This window comes from Halichoerus grypus, chromosome X, assembly GCF_964656455.1.
Source record: "Halichoerus grypus chromosome X, mHalGry1.hap1.1, whole genome shotgun sequence".
In the NCBI taxonomy this organism is placed as follows: domain Eukaryota; kingdom Metazoa; phylum Chordata; class Mammalia; order Carnivora; family Phocidae; genus Halichoerus; species Halichoerus grypus.
The window spans coordinates 101,212,485-101,226,357 of record NC_135727.1 but is presented as its reverse complement, the minus strand read 5'-3'; the positions used below and the strand labels follow the sequence as shown (position 1 = coordinate 101,226,357).

The 13,873-nt window shown below is 35.3% G+C and overlaps 1 protein-coding gene across 1 annotated transcript in view; it reads left to right on the top strand.

The window, feature by feature from the left end:
- Positions 1-13,873, top strand: part of CFAP47 (cilia and flagella associated protein 47) — a 495,766-nt gene that overhangs the window by 79,140 nt on the left and 402,753 nt on the right. The window contains exons 20-21 of the mRNA XM_078064042.1: positions 3,267-3,411; positions 7,537-7,631. Coding sequence (XP_077920168.1) covers positions 3,267-3,411; positions 7,537-7,631 — 240 coding nt within the window. The remainder of the gene's footprint in view (positions 1-3,266; positions 3,412-7,536; positions 7,632-13,873) is intronic.

Here is a 13,873-nt window from a genome sequence, read left to right as displayed (position 1 = left end):
AAGTCATCTGTAGGCTTCATCATGATCCCATCCCTCTTAAGAGATAACCACTTTACTGAATTTTCTGATTATTCTCCCTTTACTTTTTCTAATCATCTCACCACATATGTATGAATTCCTTAACCATTCATTATTTAATTTAGTTTGTTCATTTTTGAGCTTTATGACAGACATGTGCTGTGTGTAGTCTTTGGTGAGTTACTTTAAACTGAATATTGTATTTCCAAAGTTCATCTAAGTTGTGTGTAGCTGTATTTTTTTTTTTTTTTAATTCTTACTACTGCTTAATAGTCCATTATGTAGACCTGTTGCAATTCGGAGACTCAATCTGTTGTCCATTCAGTTGGGCATTTCTTTTTTTGTTATTACAAACACTGCAGCTGGGAACATTCATGTGCATATCTTGTGAGGTACAAATGCCAGAGTTTCCCTAGGAGTGAAGTTGCTAAGTCATAGAATACATGCATTTTTGGCTTCACAAGATAGCTTCCATATTTTCTTCTCAAGTTTCCATTGCTCCACATTCCATTGCTCCATAAGTTGTATTGTAAGACTTAATGTTTGCCAATCTATTGAGTATAAAATGTTATCTCACTGTGGTCTTGATTTGCATTTTTTGAACTATAGTTATATTTATTTTTCAAATTATTGCTCTGGGGGCACCTGGGTGGCTCAGTCAGTTAAGTGCCTGCCTTCAGCTCAGGTCATGATCCCAGGGTCCTGGGATCGAGCCCTGCATTGGGCTCCCTGCTCAGTGGGGAGTCTGCTTCTCCCTCTGACTCTCCCCCCTCTGGCTTGTGCTCTCTCTCTTTCTCACTTACTCTCTTTCTCTGAAATAAATAAATAAAATTAAAAAAAACTAAAAGTAAAAAAAAATAAAAAAAATAAAATTATTGTTCTGAACCCTGATAGAACTTTGTTCTACAATTGATAGAGTGCACACACATACTTTTTTCCCCTGGCAAGTCTTTCAGGAATTAAATCTGGTCTCAACTACCCAAAAAACTTATCCTGGGGGCACCTGGGTGGCTCAGTCGGTTCAGCGTCTGCCTTCGGCTGAGGTCATGGTCCCAGGGTCCTGGGATCGAGCCTTGTGTCGTCAGCGGTGGCTAAGCAGGGAGTCAGCTTCTCCCTCTCCTCCCCGCTTGTGCTCTCTCCCCCATCTCTGTCTCTCTCTCAAATAAATAAATAAAATCTTTAAAAACAACAACAACAACAAAACAACTTACCGTGATCCTTCAAAGCAGGCTCATATGTCCCTCCATTGTGACATTCATAAGATGGTACAAACATCTTAAACTCTGGAACCATCTTCATCATAGCAGTTGTCATATTATTTTCAGGTTATCTGTACTTCTCTTTCTCTCTCCCACTAGTACTGCAGCACCTTGCGCCATTCTGGTGCTGAATTAAATCGAGCAAAAATGGGTGAGGCTGCCAGTGCCTCAGGGAGGGCCTCGTTACTAGTCTGTACTTTAATGGCATCACCACGATTCTAGTGTCTGGTTTTGAGTTATAATTTTCCAGCCTTTATTTTATTTGGTATTGAAGGCATGATAACTCTAGATAGATTGACAGATACTAGGCTAGCTTGTCCAAGGCTGCTTATTCTTGGAGATTAAACCCTGTAGTATCCAAAGTGCTTTCTCCATTGCTATGGTGTTTGTCCTTGAACAATATTAGAAGTGTATTGAGAGTTTGACTATTTTATTTCCACACCCTAAAGGTCTTTGTGGCATGCTTTGTACGTTATGGTACAATTGAGTAATTTACAAGACTTTATATTCATATATATTAATATTCCCTGATTATGTTGAAATTTAAACATAGCTGCCTAAGCTGCCTTTTAAAAATAATATTCTGGCATCATCAGATATCATCAGTAAGACATTTAATAACTGTATGGCATTGAATATGTATCTTAATATGTATCTTAATAACAATTAGGACATTTTATCCAAATGTGCATATGCACAAGGCCAGAATAGTATAAGAGGAGTGATCTTTTTGCATATACAAAGCATCAAGTTTTCATTATCCATATTGGATTTTACAGGTTTCCCCTGTAGAACTGGGTTGATATTTTAAGTGAAACAAATAGTAGCCAGTTGACCTTAATGCAATATTTTCTCATGATCCTGGAGTCCCGGGCTTGAGTCCTGCATCGGGCTCCCTGCTCGGCAGGGTGTCTGCTTCTCCCTCTGACCCTACCCCATCTTGTGCTCTCTTCGCTCTCTCTGTCTCTCAAATAAATAAATAAAATAAAATCTTAAAAAAAAAGATACATTCAATAAACATTCCTTACATATATTTAAGCTAGGCATCAGGTGCTAGGGATACAAAAATGAATCAGGCCTAATGTCCACTAGGAGAGACAGATTGGTAAATAAACAGACTTTATGATGTTGTAATGGTAAGTAAGTATAAGGAACAGAAGTAGTTCTGAGCACAGTGTAATAAAATATGGTTTATCTAACTAGGATTTAAAGATACATAATATCTTATCAAGCAATTATGAGTTAGAGAAAAGCTTTCCTAACAGAAGGGACACATTGATAAAGACACAAGAGGATGAAGCATCAGGTATTGGTTGGAAAGGACAGGTCATACTGCTTGCTGAAGTATGAAGTGATTAGGGTAAGAGTGGAGCTAGGTGAGGCAGGGGAAGGTCAAGATGAGCTTTATGAGCCCTGCCAAGGAACTTGGACATTGTCCGGTAGTTGGAGGAGAATGATCACATTTTAAGATAGCAAGTGCAGATTTTCAGTTAGTTTAATTGCGACTTAGTTGTGGAGACGAGAATTGGAGAAAGTACAAATCTAGAAATGAAAGGAAAAGTGATGCGTTATTAGCTTCATACAATTACGTTAGGGATAAAGAGGTGAAGGAGGCAGAATAAATGGGATTTGGTAACTGATTAAGTATAGGAGGTAGGGGAGAGGAAGGAAAATGTGACCAGTTTTTTTTAGAGTACAGTAGTTAATAATGTCCTTGATGAAAAATAGCAGTATACATTTTTTATCGAGGTATAATTGACATATAACATGTTCATTTTAGATATACCAAATAATGATTCGATATCTGTATGTATCACAAAATAATCACCATAATGAGTCTAGTTAACATCCGTCACCAAACATAGTTACATTCTTTTTCATGTGATGAGAACTTTAAGGTCTACTCTCTTAAAGTGTAATTTTAGGTTTACATTATTTTCATAAAATATTACTCTGCTTTCTGATTCTTTTTCTCTTTTTAAATTTTAGGACGTATTTAACTTCAGTGGTACCTATGTTGGTGCTACTCAGATTATTCCATTTATAATAAAAAACAAAGGTATAACACGTGCCAGAGTGGAGTTTAATCTACAAGACTTTGAATATTTTTCTTTGGATTTTAAAGATAAAACAGGTATATCTTTTATACTATAATAATATTTTTATAAAACAGTTTTAAGTTGCTTTAAGGTATAATGTTAAAAAATACTATAAGTCAAGGGCAATCGTTTTTAAGTATTTTTAATTACTCAATGCATGCTTTTCTTATACTCTATAACCCATCATGGTTTTATTTCTAAAGATATATCAATATTAATATCAGAATACTTTGGTAATGCATAACATATATCCGTGCTTGTTAGTTGATTTAATATAGTTAGTTAAGAATGTTATGTATAAGTAAAAAAAGAGAAGGTTATGTACTGTAAATCAAAATGAAATTATTAATTGCTAATTTTAGTTGCCCAAGAATTTCAGATAAATGTCTTTGGAGAGCTCTCTCTGTATGTTTACTCCTTTATTAAGTATCTTTATGTCACATTAAGTTTAAGAGATAGGCACTGCTGCAAAGACATTTCATTTGTTTACTCCAGGGGTTGGCACAGTAAGGTTTGTGGGCTAAATCTGGACTGACGTATGTTTTTATAAATGAAGTTTTGTTTATTTATAAATAAGTTTTATTTATTTATAAATAAATTTTATTATTTATTTATTTAGAGAGACATTTGTGTATTGTTTATGGCTGCTTGCATACTATAATGGCAGAGTTGAATAGTTGTGGAAGAAATCATATGGCTTGCAAAGCCTACAATATTTAGTATCTGGACCCATATAGAAAAAGTTTGCCAACCATTGGCTTGGTCATTTCTTCTTCAATAAATATTTGTTGAATACCAATTATAGGCTAGATACTAGACGTTGAGTCTCTAAAGATGATATGATATTTTACATGTTCTCAAGAAGTGAACAGCAAGTGTATCAGTCAGGGTCTCAGTAGTTAACAGATGACTCACTCAAAGGGTTTAACTGAAGAGAGTTTAATGAAGGAATTATCTATGGAGGTGGGAGCTGGATTAAAAGAAATCAACCAGGGATGGAAGCGGCTACTACCTCTGCACCTGAAGGAGTAAGAGAAGGCCACATATTTCTGGAGCCCCATGATCGGTGAAACAATGAAAGAGTTGCCAACCGATAAGAGCTCTAGCTGTAAAGGAATGCAGCCATTGCTAGAAACTTAGCCAACGCAGTGAAGACATGAGGACATAAAGACCTCCTAACTTCTGATATCCTACTGGTGTCTCCCTGTGGTTGAACCAAGTCAGAGCAAGGGGGCTAGCTGAACTGACTTGTAGAAGGCAGGACAGAGCAGAACAGAGAAAGGTGGCTATTGAATCTAAGTGACAAACGAAGAACACCTGTAACAGTAGGGGAACTGGACAAAGAATCAGCTTATTACCGTAGAGCACGGCAGATGCTGTAAGACAAGTGAGTACATGGTGCTAAGGGAGCATATGTTAGGGAAAACTAGCAATCAGCGTAAGGGAAGATTTCTTGGAAAAATCGATGCCTAATCCTAGTCTTGAAGAATGATGAGAAGATACACAAGAGAAGGGGATACGTGAAAGAATGCAAGCAAAGGCCTAGAAGTGAGTCAAGATTGTGAGTAGTTCAGGAGGCCCAGAGTGTAGAGGGACAGGACTGGAAGGGCAAGTGAGATCCAGGCCACTAAGGATCTTTTCTGGACTTTTATCCTGGAGGTTAGGCAGCACCGTTAAAGGATGTGTTTCCAGGCAGTGGTGTGATCAGACTCATATTTTGCTCATTTTTCTTTTGGAGCAAAGTTGAGAATGGGCTGGGGGAACATGTGGGAATGGGAAGGGCAAGAACAGAGAGAGGGAGGCCAGCTAGGGGTTGTGGCCACACAGGTGAGAAGTGATGAAAGCCTGAACACAGGCAGTGACGCTGGAGTTGGGAAGGAAGGGAGTACAAAGGTGCTGGGACATTAGAAATGCTCTGACTTGCTTACCAAGTGGACCTGGGTGTTAGGGAGGAGGAGCAAGGCTCAGCTCTCTCCCAGGTTTTGATTATAAGAGGTAGGCGACTGGACGTACAATTCATGGTTGAGGTGATACAGGAGGGGGGTCAGGTTTAGGCGAGCATGGTGTGCGAGGAGACTGCATATTAGCCCAGGAATGATTATAGCAGGCAGTTGGAAATATGTATGAAGCCTCTATTCTTTATTATTATTATTATTTTTTAATCCAGATGCTGAAGCTTTAGTTGCCTAACACTTTCCTCTCGCTGACTGCCTCATATACTGTCATGCACCTTGTTCACTGGATCACAGACTCCTTTTGGTTATTCTGCAAAGCTAGTCTGCAAAGTGCATGTGTTCTCACAATTCTGCCTTAGCCCTAGCTCAAACCTCCCTTCTAGGCCACTGCATCATCTTTTCAAATGCTTCCCCTGCCTCCAAGCTTTTCTCCTCAGACCTGTTCCAGAGAGTGGTCTCCTTAAAGCATGGATCTTATCACATCTCTCCTCTGCTTAAAAAGTTTTGCTTGTTTTGTATTACCAATAGTGGTGGTTCTTAGCAGTAGGCTGCTGACACAGTCTAGGAGGTACTTCCCTTGATCTTAATTATTATTAACAATTTGCAATAAAGTTTATACTTAAAATGTTCTGAAAATGTATATTATAAATATTTTAACACATAAATACCCTTCTGTGACAAATTAAGCTTGTTTTCTCTCATGATCATTTCAAGATTATTGGATAGAGGAGTTACGGGAGAGGACATGTTGAAAGCCATTTGGGGATGACTCACTCCACTTTGTCTTTCCAGTCACCTTTTCCATTGCAGGCTCCAGCAGCTCGCTCTGCTGGCACCGGGCTTCCCTTCTCCTAGGCTGGTTCTGCCTCTTCTGTTCCTGGTGCCTGCGATCCCACCCCCTTTTATAAATTAGCTTAAACCTCATGAGTCCCTATGAATCATTAGCCCCATACCCACCCCTGTCTGGTTGGTTGAAATTATTTTTTTAATCTTTACTCCCTTAGGACATTGTGTAAGTCTCATTTTAGCACTAACCATTTCTGTCTTGTATCAGAGAGAGCTGTGGACCTGTTTGACTTCCCTACTACACTGTGAGCTCCATGAGGTCAAGGACTACGTGTATAATTTTTGTTTTCTAATAGAATTGTCCACTATAGTGCTGTGTACATTATAGATACTCAAGAAATAGTTATTGAAGCTGTCTTGGATTATTGCATTTCACAGACTATATGTTTACATACATTCCAAATATATTTATGAGTATTTATCTGTTTTTATTATATTTTCTATGTTCTAGATATATACCCATTCTAGGTGGGTATTCTTTGCTGTATAATATGTGTATCTTTTCCCACACTACAAACAGGGCTGGTGTTAATATACACTTAATGAGGTTTTTTGTCATTTAATGGTTTTTCATCAAGGTGAGTGAAGTTGATTAAGTTGGAAGACGGTGCAATGAGTTATTCAAGTTCATTTCCACACAGGGGTGATTGAAATGATCATCATTCCTTGGATTAATCAGAAAACTTGAAGGAGAAAATAGGATTTTTAGAATTGTTTAGATAAGGACAGAGGTTCTACTGTAACAAACATTTGATCTTTCAGGAACTTCTTCTAGAAGTTTACTTAAGTGGTTATAATTTTTCATCCTGAAGTTTGCATTATTGTTCAACAATTGTTTATCTCCACCTAATGCTTTTATATCTGGAGTGATTCTATTTTGTCAAAAAGTGACCTTGTATAAAATTGTTCATCTCCTCTGTGGCCTCTTGGAGACATCAGTGGAGATCTGGGTCTTCCCTGCTCTGTCTTTGCTGGAGAGGGAGTCTCCCACTTTCCCACCTAATATTCAGTCCCGTACTTGACTTTGACCTTCATTCCTTTCTACATTCTTCTGAATATGACTGTCATAAGCTCCTTGAACTTTGGAGATTTAAAAAAAAATGGGTTTACTGTCTGTTTTACTGACTGAATATATGTTTGCTACATGTTTGAATATCAGTTTTGCTGATTGGAGCCTTGGTATTCAGAGTCATTCTTTAACGAGCAGCAACCTTATGCAGCCGTGCACAGCAATTGCTTTTTGATTGTTATAGACAGGTTTATGAGGCTTCTCAAAGTTTCATTTACACATTTAACAGTGGCATTATAGATATGCATTTGGCTTTTAAAAAAATATGTTTTTTTTTTAATGTTTTATAGGGGAATTCACAGACCCTGCGTTTCCTGACATATATTCTTTGGAGTTAGAGGAAGGGACATCTCTGGAAGGTGGCATAGCATTTTCTCCCAAAGAAGTATGTTCAGCTTTCTATTACTCATTTGACTTGAGAGTAGTGGCGTTAAGATAATCCTAACTCAGAAGCTATCAGAGATCACCTAAACTCTTTTTGTAATGGGTCTTTTTCTAACTCGTGAGCATGCCTGAGTATACCTTTTAATTCAGTAAAGTGATTGCTAGAGGTGTCTGGCTCATGCTTGCGGAGTGTCTTGAGAGGTACACAGAACACACACAAGGAACCTATGGTCTCAGTTCTGCTTTCTAGAAAATTCAAGATATGACATGTTATGGAAGAAAGTTGAGGCTAACTCAAAAATCACTTATATTTGAGCCAGCATGTGCTTTGTACTTATATTTAAGTGGGATATGTTTAATGTTCCTGGAATCACTACCTGAAATTACCAAAGATGTGCTGTGAGGATTTAAGACGGGTTGCTATGATAGTGGTTCTTTTTATAGGGTCCCTTGATGTTTAGTAATTTAAGAACAACAAACAAACAAAAGCAAAGAGAGTATCTTTCCTGGAATATGCCCAGGAGCAAGGGATACCACTTGGCAAACTTTCGGAGGCCATTTCTCATATGTTTTTGCTTCTGAGATTTTGCAACAAAGTGCCAAGGAGAGAGCTTCTTGCTACCCATGATGAGGAATGTCATGTTGCTGCATCTTCCTAAACAAGAGTCAAATTTCTCTATGACAAATAGAGTATAACATTCTTACGTCAAAACACTTTTTACATTCCAACATAACTAGTATGATGCCTTGAACCCAATAGGTGTAGAATAGAATGAACTAAGTGAAAATAATTCATAACGCAATAAGAAAGCATTTTGAATGCAAGTACTGTCTTTAATTACCCATTTTTAGTCATGTCACTGAAGTACGCTTTCCTGAGATTGAAATCTTATTTTAGGAACAATGATAGCTGTTATTTAGCTTTCAGGAGGAAAAAGTAAAGGAAATTTGAGGACATGTTTAGATTTAAGAAAATGCTAAAGAGTAATTTTGCTGTTTAAAGTACAATACATTCGTTGGGATATGTTTTATGGGTTCTGTGCACATGTGATTCATGTGGAATGATGTAGTCTACAGAGTTCACTCGTGTCTGTTCTAGCTGTAGGCAAGCGTAGTGCATGAGGTAGCAAAAGCTACTTTTCTGGCGTTAGAGAAAATGAAAATTCTCATCTTATACACAACAGTAAGTATACTCAGATGTATACTATACTATATTCGATTTCTATAGGTTTCATCTACATTAATAAACAGTGATATTTAGATACTTTTATTTTTTTTTGGAAAAAATTTTCTAATTTGTTATTTTTTAAATTGAAGTATAATTAACATACAGTGTTATATTGGTTTCAGGTGTACAATATAATGATTCAACAATTCTTTACATTACTCGGTGTTTATCACTGTAAGTGTACTCTGAATCCCCATCACCTGTTTCACCATCCCCCTGCCCCCCACCTCCCCTCTGGTGATCTTCTGTTCTCTAGATAGATACTTTTTAGCAAGGTTACCAGGAAGAGAGAGAACGTCTTTTCTTTTTTTTTGAAAATTATCTTGCAAGTATTTTTCTTTGGCTTAATTTAGGCTATCAGATAATAGCAGAGTACAAATATTATTTAGATTTTCTTTTTATCTTTTCAGCAAAGGACTTTCAAGTGCATGAAATATTGTCAGGGTATTTCTAATTTGTCTTTCTAATTCAGAAAAAAACATAATCAACAAGTGTATTGAGGAGATTCAGAAGATGTTTCTCTTTTTAATTTTTACAGTATTCTAATATCTCCTCAACTCTCACATACCCTGACCATTTGCAATATTTTAATCAAGTGTGTCAATGATATTCTCTTCCTGCTTATGAAAGTTTATTATCAAAGTTAAAATGAGAAGTTTAGAAGAGCAGAAAGAAAAAATAAGCAATAAATAAATCCTACTACTTGACAATGACCCCTGGTTATATATAGGGTTTGCTCTGTTTTTCTCTGTCTCCCTCTCTCTATCTCTATGCTTATATTTTTACATCTATAATTGTAATGAAATAATACTTTATGAATTATTTTTAACCCACATTTTTTACTCAGTGTATCAATTAAAATGTCATGGATAGCTTTTTGTGTTTTGAATTAAGTATTCTAAATACAATTTAATTTTTTAGGGATGATCTATCCTATTACTTAATGGCTATATCATGTTGTAGTCCCTTAACTAATCCTTCTTACTATGCACTTAAGATTTTTCCATTTTGGGGACTTTATAAATGATGCTGTAGAAAACATCCTTGTAGGTAAATGTTTGCTTTCACATTATTTATTTTCATTATATCTTTCTAGAAGGAGAATAGTTGGGTCAAACTCTATGTACATATTTTAGGCTGTTGATATGTATTGCCAAATTGCTCTCCTAAAAAGGTTATACCAGTTATATTAAATGCCAGTAACAGTGGAAAGTGTTGCGCATTGTCTTTGTACAACTAGGTTGCATCATTTATATAGCATGCACATATAATATTCTGTCAGTCTGATAGGTGAAAAATCATCTTAAATTGCATATCTTGGATTCTTCTTGTGTAACAAACCACCCTACCACAGTAGGTGATTTATTTGCTAGCAATTTGGCCTGTTTGGTACTGTTAAAATTCTTTTAACTCTCTGGTAGGATGAGTGGCCTCTATTCTTTTCTTTTTACAATATTATTGGCCAGTTTTCTGTTTTACTTTTCCTGATAAACTTTGGAATCATTTTCTCAAGTTTATAGCCATAAGTCCTATGGGAATTTTGATTCGTGTTGCATTAAACTAATAAAAAAATATCAAGGAAGTGATTTCTCTATAAAATTGAGCTTCCTTTTCAGAAATAAGATTAGTCTTTTATCTTACTTATTATTTTTTAAAGATTTATTTATTTGAGAGAGAAAGAACGTGAGTGGGAAGAGGGGCAGAGGGAGAGAATCTTCAAGCAAACTCCCTGCTGAATGTGGAGCCTGTCTTGGGGCTCTATCCCAGGACCCATGAGATCATGACCTGAGCTGAAACCGAGTTGGATGCTCAATGGACTGAGCCACCCAGGCACCCCAAGCCTTTTATTTTATTAAAGTATTTTATGCTACTCGGCAAAATTTTGAAATATTTTGAAGTAATTTTGCTATGTTCTTTTGTGCTGTGTAAATGTTTGGGTTTTATGTATTTTATGCTCTTAAATTTTGAAAATAATGTTGGTGAGGTATATATAAAGCTGTCTATCTTGGGGTGCCTGGGTGGCTCAGTCAGGTAAGTGTCTGACTCTCGATCTCAGCTCAGGTCTTGATCTCAGGGGTCGTGAGTTCAAGCCCCACATTGGGCTCCACGCTGGGCATGGGGCCTACTTAAACAAACAAAACAAAACAAACAACTGTCCATCTTACTTTAAGCTTCAGTTATTTTAAATTATCTGTCAATTTATTTTAGATTTTTCAGGAATACTGTAATAGACTACAAATATTGTTATTTGTCTCTTCCAATTAAATAATTATAATTTTTACCTATTTTTCTTATATCGTTTAGAATTTCCAGTACCAGGTCACATTATTTTCTTGGCTTATCTTATTCCTAGTTTTCTGTGAAGCATCATAATGTTTTAAGCTCATGTTGGGAAATATCTTTCTAGTACTAATTTAATACAAATTTTAATCCAAAATAGATGTAGATTTTTTTAATTAGTCAAATATCTTTATGCCATCAGTCATATTATTATTCAAAGGAGGAAAACAGTTTGATACATAGTTCAACATTATATTTGTAGCATTAGTATATTTTTGGCACCCATCAGACAAACAGTAAGTATCCATTCAATAAGTAAATTAAAATGCAGCGCATAAATCTGCACATTCATTTTTGAGAACTTATTCTATTTTTTTCTTTTGGATAGTTAGAATTGAAATTAATGAGGAAAGGGTATGTGCATTTTAATTATTGGCACATATAGCCACATTGCCACCATAAAACTTGTATCAATTTATATTTCCATTGATAATCATCCACAAATATTTATTGAGCACCAACTAGCTACCCTGCGTTCTTCTGGACCTTGAGGTTATAGTAGAAAGCTTACATCCTAGTGTGCTAACATGCTGTCTTTTCTTCACATCTTCTTTATATTGGGTATTATCATTTGCCAATGTAAAACACATGTCTGACAAAAGTCCAATGTATCTGTTTTTCTTTTTTTTATGGTCACTTTTGCTTTTTGGTGTCATATCTAAGAAGCTATTACCTAACCCAAATCATAAAGATTTCTGTTTGCTTCTAAGAGTTTTATAACATTACCTCTTAGGTTTAGGTCTATGATCCATTTTGTATTATTTTTGTGTATGCTATAAGATAAGAATCTAGTTTCATTCTTTTGCATGCAATGTCCATTTGTTCCAGGAGAATTATTGAAAATATTTTTTTACCCCATTAAACTGCCTTAGCACCCTTGTCTAAAATCAGTTAAACATAAATATAAGTGTTTATCTCTGGAGTTTCATTTCTGTTCCATTGATCTAGATGTCTTTCCTTATTCTAATAACACAGTGTCTTGATTAGTATAATACATTTTGTAGTAATTTTTGAAATTGGAAAATGTGAGTCCACCAATTTTGTTCTTCTTCAGTAATATTTTTGGCTAATTTGTGTCCCATGCACTTCCATATGAATGTTAGGATTACCTTGCCAATTATCCAGCTGGGATTTTGATAAGGATTGTGAAGAATCTGTAGATCAATTTGGGGAGTATTACCATCTTAACAATATTAATTCTTCTAATCCATGAACATGGGATGTTTTTACATTTATTTAGGTTTTAATTTCTTTCAACAATGTTTTGTAGTTTTCAGTGTGCAGAGTTCCCACTTTATTAATTTTATTTCTAATATTTTTAATGCTATTGTAAAGGAGATTGTTTTCTTAATTTCATTTGCAAATTGTTCATGTTAAGTGTATAGAAAAGCAATTGATTTTAAACATTGATCTAGTATTTTGTAACCTTGTTGAGCTTATTCATTAGTTCTAATAGTTTGTTAGTAGATTCCTTAGAATTTTCTGTAAGAATATGCCTTTTGCAAATAGAGAAAATTTTACTTCTTCCTTTCCAATCTGGATGCCTTTTACTTTTTTTACTCCCTGATATCCAGAACCTTCAGTACAATGTGGTTCAGAAGTGGTGAAAGCAAACATCTTAACTTGTTCCTGGTATTAGGAGGAAAGCATCCATCTTCCATCTTTAAATATGATGTTAGCAATTTTTTGTATATTCCTTTTATCAGGTTGAGGAAGTTCTCTTCTATTCCTAGTTGAGTATTTTTATCATGAAAGAAATTTGGATTTTGTCAGAAATTTTTGGCTTCTATTTTGGTGATCTTGATTTGTCCTCTGTTAATATGGTGCATTGTATTGATTGATTTCTATATGTTAAACCAACCTTACATTCCTGGGATAAATCCCACTTGATCATTACACTTGGAGTATAATCCTTTTTATATATTGCTACATTCAATTTCCCAATTATTTTCTTGATGGATTTTGCATCTGTTTTCATAAGGAATATTGATCTGTAGTTTCCTTTCTTCAACTGTCTTTGTTTGGTTTTAGTATTAGGGTAATATTGACTTCTTAGAATGAGTTGAGAAGTGTTCTCTCTTCTATTTTTGAAAGAATTTGTGAAGGATTCTATTGTAAATCTTCTTTAATTTAGTGATATATTTCACCATCGAAGTCATCTGGTCCTGGGCATTCCTTTGTCATATTTATTTTAAATTACTAATTCAGTCTATTTGCTTGTTATAGATCTATTTAAATTTTTTATTTCTTTAAAAAATTATAACAATCCTTTAATTGATAATTATATAGTACTTAGAGTTTGTAAAGTACTTACGTATCTAATATCACTTTATTTCCATATGAATCCAATAAGACAAGCATTGAGACTTTAGATTTTTTCCTCCTTTTTCCAGTCATAGAAGCCGATGCACAGTGAGGCTCAGTGATTTGTCAAGGCTACCTGCTAGAGCTTGAATAATACAATGTTATGTCCTCAGCCTCCTGACACACTGGACCTTCATGATACCATGTTAGGAATCCAAACATGATGAAGAATACTACATATTCTTTTAGTCTATGGACACAAAACTTTTGTATCTGTTCTTTAGGTTTATTAACTTTTTTCCTAGTCATTAGCACTCAAAATCTTCAATTTAATAAAGTTACACTCATCAGAATGTCAATTACCATTTTTA